This window comes from Eucyclogobius newberryi, unplaced genomic scaffold, assembly GCF_026437365.1.
Source record: "Eucyclogobius newberryi isolate DKJ021-1_F unplaced genomic scaffold, fEucNew1.0.hap1 SCAF_17, whole genome shotgun sequence".
NCBI lineage: Eukaryota > Metazoa > Chordata > Actinopteri > Gobiiformes > Gobiidae > Eucyclogobius > Eucyclogobius newberryi.
In genome coordinates, this window is record NW_027315801.1 from 36,311 (window position 1) to 43,286 (window position 6,976).

The 6,976-nt window shown below is 41.2% G+C and overlaps 1 protein-coding gene across 1 annotated transcript in view; it reads left to right on the forward strand.

Moving 5' to 3' along the window:
• The window catches only part of bsna (bassoon presynaptic cytomatrix protein a), a 29,084-nt gene extending 22,760 nt beyond the window's left edge, over positions 1–6,324 (forward strand). Inside the window, exons 8-13 of the mRNA XM_072448673.1 lie at positions 1,062–1,332; positions 1,538–1,764; positions 2,890–3,281; positions 5,315–5,408; positions 6,056–6,187; positions 6,268–6,324. Of these exons, the coding sequence (XP_072304774.1) occupies positions 1,062–1,332; positions 1,538–1,764; positions 2,890–3,281; positions 5,315–5,408; positions 6,056–6,187; positions 6,268–6,308 (1,157 nt within the window). The 3' untranslated portion in view covers positions 6,309–6,324. The remainder of the gene's footprint in view (positions 1–1,061; positions 1,333–1,537; positions 1,765–2,889; positions 3,282–5,314; positions 5,409–6,055; positions 6,188–6,267) is intronic.
• Positions 6,325–6,976: the final 652 nt, after the last annotated feature.

Below are 6,976 nucleotides of genomic sequence, written 5' to 3' on the forward strand. Positions count from 1 at the left end.
ACTTGGAGCTCTTATGAATGGACAACTGTCTGTCTGTCTGCCTGTCTTGTTCGTCCGCCCGCCCGCTCGCCTGTCCGTCAAGTCTGTCTACTTCTCGCATGGTCGGCGTGGTCGTTTCCTTCGTCCTCTAAACTCTGAGTCACGTCCAAGGTCTTTGCACGTCACTGATGCCTTGTGTGTTCTTTCTTACAGGGTTGATCTTTTACTATGTCTGATTTATATGTCTTTTTATGTTACATTCTCCACACTGCAAAGCAGCCCATTTCGTACAATTTCTATTGAGCCTTATTGTGCCAACATGCAGTCACTGTCTAATCTTTTTTCTGCATTCTGTGTTTGATGTCATTAGGCAACAACTCTTAATACAATAGATTAAGGTTAAGGTATATTTGATCATTTCCTTGTTAAGGAAATTAATTATGCATATTTGGCCCATAGTTCAATGGCCTTGGGGCAACTTGTCAGTGATGACTTGATCATTAGCTCAACTTGGTCTGGACTGCTGTAGGTGGAGAAATCCCATTTACTTTTACATTTTAGAATAAAGCAGTTTCTTAATTGTACATTACTCCTCTTAAATGATAACTCCTTAGAAATTCTGGAAAGTGAGCCCCCTATTTTTGAAATTGATAGTATGATGCTCAATATAGTTAGGTGTAGTTTCATTCTAAAAAAAAGTTGCTAGGTTATGACACAAAAGTGTCAATATGTATGTAAAATATCTAAAATATACATATTTAAAATCTTAATATTCAAACATAGCTCTTTGAAGTGAAAGTTTGTTCATATTGTAGTTCCAACATGGCTACGACAGTGGACTACTCTGCAGTGTCTGTATCTTTACATGTCTTGTAATGTTCCAAGTTGATGTGTAGTGTGAAGTGCATGACTGTAAGTGTTTTTTTTTTTTTTCATTTCTGCCTCTCTCTATCTGTCTCCTGCTCCTCTCGTCTGTTGCATGCTGTTGGTCGTCCTCCTGCCTTCTTCTCGACTCTCAGCCTGCATGCCGCTGTCTCCAAACGACATGGAGATTGACTGTGACTTGCTCTCGGTTTCCAAAGCCTACCATTTGGGGCAGGAGGAGACAGACTGGTTCGAGAAGCCCCGCCCCAGTTCGCGACACTATGGCAGCCACTCATCATCTCGAAGCAGGGGACATGGCGGAGTCAAACACACGTACCACGATTACGATGAGCCACCTGAAGAGGACCTATGGCCTCAGGAGGAGTACAGCCACAGCGGAAGACACACCTCATCCCGCGACCAGAGACAGCATGGCAGCACCGGCCGCCACTCATCCTCCAGGCACTCAGACGAACAACGCCCTTCAAGGTAGGACCCATCCCTCAGTAGTGTGAACAGAAGAAAGGCGAAGGAGAAGCAAGAGTGAGCTTTGGAAGAAGTAGAAGCAGTGGTGGTAATAGAAGAAGTAGTAGTAAAAGCAGTAGCACGAGCAAGCCCAGTGCTAAACGGATTGAGATAGTAATTCAAAAAAAGAATAGTAATTTTTTTCCTTATCATCTATCTCTACCTCCAGGTCTTCCAAGGCCCACCCCAAAGACCCTTCTATGCGACACGACCCCTCGGGACGGTCCTCGTCTTCAGGCAGAAGGGGAGAGTCACGCTCCGGGAGTTACCATTCCTCAGATTATCCCCGGGATTCATCAGGGCACCACCACGGACAGAGGTCATCGAGACAGGGGGATCCACACCGCACGTCCAGGAGCAAATCTCAGCCTCCAGGAGACATGCAGGGACAGACAGGTAACAACACAGTGTATTAGCATTCTGTGTTAACAAGAGGCAAAGTTTACTTTTCATTTCAATTAAAGCAATGGTTTAAAGGAAGTAACCCACTAATTTAAGAAATAATTCGAAGAGGAGCAGCATCATTCAAAAGTCTATTATACAGCAGTAGAAGTTGATAAACCTATTAGAAAATCAGAAACATATCACATATTAGCATTAGCGTTAGACAATGTATAGAATATTGTACTTGTATTTTACCACATTGGTTTGGGTAAACGATAAAACATGGCCACAGCTTTTTATTTTTCTTGTGTTGTTTTTTTAAATCATTATAATAATTATTTTTTGAGACGCCTGACATTTACATCGAGTCGTCCCCTTAGGGATCAACACTTTTTAATTAACTTTATCAGAGAATCTACTCACACTAAATTCTTCAGCTCGAGGTAGAAAGAGTCATTAAATCTCTGTCTGCTCTTCACTTGTTTTATGTCCACGTTCATTGTGTCTTCCCAAATCTCAAAACACAATGACAATAGAGCTCACCAGTCCCACGTTTGCCATTGTTTTCAGTCCAAAAAAACGTTATTTGGATTGTCTGTTTGCTGTAACCCGACCCAACATTTTTCAAGTGGGTCGGTCGGTAAATTCTTATTTTTTTTACTTTGAAGGCAAAATCAAATCAAAATTTTGTCATTTTTTGACTCTGAGTGACCCCCAGGGGTCGGGCTTCAACAGTCCAGGGTTCAGGCTTCAACAGTCCAGGGGTCGGGCTTCAACAGTCCAGGGTTCAAGCTTCAACAGTCCAGGGTTCAGGCTTCAACAGTCCAGGGGTCAGAGGCTTCAACAGTCCAGGGGTCAGGCTTCAACATGCGTTGCACATGCGTCCAAATGCGTTGCTTTATTTGTCCCTTGGGATGAAATATAAGTTTGTCAGTGCTATAACATTATTCTACACAAAGAATTTGGCATTTTTATAACAAATGCTGATCATCATTCTGACGACTGAGCATTTTAAACGTTTGATTTAAAATAATAAAACAACGGCCATTTCTTCCCGCTGACTATAATCATATTTGAAAATGATTTTGACCATGTCTTTTACCAATACAAACAAGCTCTTTTGGATTATCTTCTTAGGCTCCAGATCGAGTAGTTCAACCCGCGGGCAGGGTCCTTCTGGTGGTCCGTCCGGCTCCAGTCGCGGCGGCCTTGGCTCTCAGACGGACGGAACCCAGGGACAGAGGGCTCCGCTGCAGACACAAGCCCAGACACAAGCCTCCAGACAAGGCCAGGGCGGAGTTGGTGCTGCCCCTGGATCGCAGCAGCAGCCCTCCACAGCGGGACCAGGCACGGGGCTAGGACCAGGACAAAACAAACCAGGGCAGATGGGACAGATGGGACAGATGGGACAGATGGGACAAATGGGACAAATGGGACAGATGGGACAAATGGGACAAATGGGTCCAGCAGGAGGCGCTATGGGACAGACCAGGCAGACCGGACCTGCTGGGACCACATCGTCTCCTATGGTAAGTGGACGATTGATGGACAAATGCATTTTTAAGTTTGATTTTACAGAAACATTAAGGGACATACATAAAGGATATTTTAGATAAAGCTGCGCACTGCAGGCGACACTCACAGCTGAAGTGTGAACATGCACAAAGGAGATGGGGAAGAAGAGGAGGAAGAGGAGGAGGGAGAGGAGGGAGAGGAGGGAGAGGAGAGAGAGGAGAGAGGAGGGAGAGGGGAGAGAGGAGGGTCGCACAATCAAAGCAGGAGGAGAGCGTACTTTAGTCCTGCTGTTTACTATTATCTTTACGACGCTTCTTAAGTTCGAATGTGTCCAAGAGTTGGGGAAATGCAGAAAGTCTTTTGCTTTTATGACGATATAAATCAGGGCAAAACACGTAGTGAGAAAACACACTGAACGTCCAAGTCTTTCTTAGCCATTCTTCATATTTTGCCTGTTTTTCACCTTTTCATCCGTTCAAACCCTAAACCCCGTCCAACACGAGATCATACATTTCTCCTGCTTCATGCCTCTTCCACTTCTCTTTATCGCCGCCCCATTAGCTGAAAGCCTGCGCTCGGCAACACGCCCCGATGTGGACAATTATGCAGATTTGTTCAGGAAATCAGGGTGAAAGCTCGGCACTGACAGGAAGCCATAAACAGCCAATAGAAAATCCGGCATTAATTATTACCATTCAGAAGGCCTTCGCTCGGGGCGTGGTCCTCAGCCCACAGTCAGATTAAAGGCATTGATCAGGGGCCCGTGCATCGCCGTAAATGCCGCTGCGGCTTCTGGCGGAACAAATGGAAAATGAAACTCGGCTTCGGTTCGATAGACGTCACTTGAAGAAGGAAATACTGCGAAACCGTAAAACGAGAGCGACGCGTTGGTGCCCGGTCTTTCCCTTTGTTGCATCAGACTTTGTGCATGAAATAAATGTAAACAGAAGCAGTTCTAGCAGTTTTATTTAAAAAATCACAGCATCTGCTCAGAATGGATTATTTTACCAGAGGGAAGTTAGAAAACCATGTTCAATGAGTCAACATGTTATTTATTTTTGATGCATTTGTATGTATGTAATTTATTTAATTTATTTAATTTATTTAATTTATTTAATTTATTTTATTTATTTAATTTATTTAATTTATTTAATTTATTTATTTAGAGTAAGTACATCACCAAAGTCACCAAAACAAAACGAAACAAAAATTCTACAATTGTTTCTTATTCAAGATCCAAAAGGAGTGAGAAGAAGAACGTGAACTTGTTTTTTTTATAAAATAAGTGCATTTTGTCCTGAAAAGAGAGACTTTCATCTCTATTTTCAGGAACTTTCGAGTCGATTGTGACGAGTTCAGTTGTAGGTTTTGGCAACAGAACGAGGAGGTTTTAGTCTTAATTCAGGTGCAGTAAGATTTGCGCCAATTTCAAGTTGATTTTTCAATATATATTTTTAACCTCACATTGAATAGAGCTCGCTCCGTTTAAAATCTAATTTCAAGGGTAACACTTTAGTTTTTGGTAAATCATATACACGAGCATCTATTGCTAATGGTGCTAATGAACAGCTCTTTAATCAGAATAAAACAGTTATGGGCTGAATAAAATATAGATTTAGACAAAAACAACATAATAAAGCACTGAATAAATAAAAACAGAGACTCACTAAGCACTTATGGCTATTACTATTAGTTAGTTAATATGTGGACCCTAAAGTAAAGTCTGTAACATGTCAAGATGAGTCAAATCAAGCTAAATATTACACTTATTATTAACATAAGACTGTAGTTTAGTTTAGTTTAGCCTTTATTTTAAGGTTTGAGTCTAAAAATATAAAGCTTAGAATAGTTAAATTGATAGATAATATCATGAAAACCGTTTAAATGTAAAGAAAATATGATAAATGCTTCACCTCTGTTACATTTCATCTCGGAATATTCTTTTTGGTTGATTGGAGCCGCGATGTCCAGAATCCTTTTACAAAGTGCTGTGTCTTTCTGTGTTTTGGGGGGTAAATGCTGATGTTTGGTGTGTTGTGCGTCGCAGGCTAAGATCGACGCTACGCCGATCACAGCCATAGGAGCCAAAGCAGCTCCCATCGCCACCAACAAGGCCGGGCAGCCGCCCCTCACCGGGATCGGTAACACACGACCTTCTACTCTTCTACTGAAAGACCAGATTATTCTCTTTTTACTCTAGTTCTGGTCAAGTTTATGATGACTTTTCCAAACTCATCATTTAGTCTCCAAAGTCTTTACGAGTTGAGCATGTTTAGATTCAGGCAGAAGGATCTTTGATTAAAAAAAAGCTATATTATTGATTCAAACTGATGAATCACGAGTTTGTCCAAGATTTTAGATTTCTAATTTCAGTTTTAACGATTATTGTGAGAATAATCATTGCGATTAACGATTATTCAGAACCAAAACTGCAAAAATTTGACATAAACCAGAAGACAAAAAAATCACTTTACATTTAGGTTCATTTTTTGAGTAAAGAGTGAGAAGCAAGGATTTAATTTTGCTCCTAATATTGTGAAATTTGTTTAATTGAACAAAAAAAAGACAAATATTATATTTTTTCTCCCAAAAATGTCACAATTATATGTTATTTTTTAGTCTTTACGATTACATTGAGACTAAAATCATCACGATCATCGATTAACCTTATAATCTTGACATTCCTAGTCCTTAAATATAGCTTTATTCACTTTTCCTGTAGTTATCGCTGAAGTGGTTCACTGTGACGTGGTTCACTGTGACGTGGTTCATTGTGACGTGGTTGCAGGCTCTAAAGCGGGCCCTCGTCCCGGAGGCATCGGCAGTGCAGCAGCAGGCGTCCCCGGGATGGAGGGGGATGGAATGTTGTCCAAGATCCTTCCAGGAGCAGCCGCTGAGCAGGCCGGGAAACTCGGAGAAGGTTCGCTCTCATTCCTAAACATGTTTTTCTTGTATTGAGTGTAAAGTTCGGAGCGTTAACTGCTTTTTCTTCCCTGACAGCGATTTCCGGATTTGGCAAAAAGTTCACCTCATTATTCTGAGGTGACAATCGTAAAGGTGAGTTTAAGACAAAGCTAATCAAGCTTTGTTTTTTGAGCAAATGAAGGAACAAACAGTACCATCTTTATTTTCACGCCGCTTTAGAACAACTTCTGACAACTTGAGGCATCATACCAGAGCAGCTTTCACTTCTGCAGCGTTTTTTTAACTGAAGACTTTAAAAAGAGGAGAGACTGAGGCTGCGGAGCGGAGCGCTGAGCAGCCGGGTGAGTTTACACGCGCTCAGACTGTGTTTGTGCAGCGCTGCATCCGCATTCCAGTCAAATCCACCCACTGTTGAACCATGCTCCATGTATGTGTTTGTATGTGTTTTCAAACGTGCTTGTGCGACACCTGCACCACACATAAAACACAGATAAAACACATAACACACATAACACACATAAAACACATAACACACATAAAACACATAACACACATAACACATATAAAACGCAGATAAAACACATAACACACATAAAACACATAACACACATAAAACACATAACACACATAAAACACATAACACACATAAAACACATAACACACATAACACACATAACACACATAACACACATAAAACAGATAACACACATAAAACACATAACACACATAACACACATAAAACACATAACACACATAAAACACATAACACACATAACACATATAA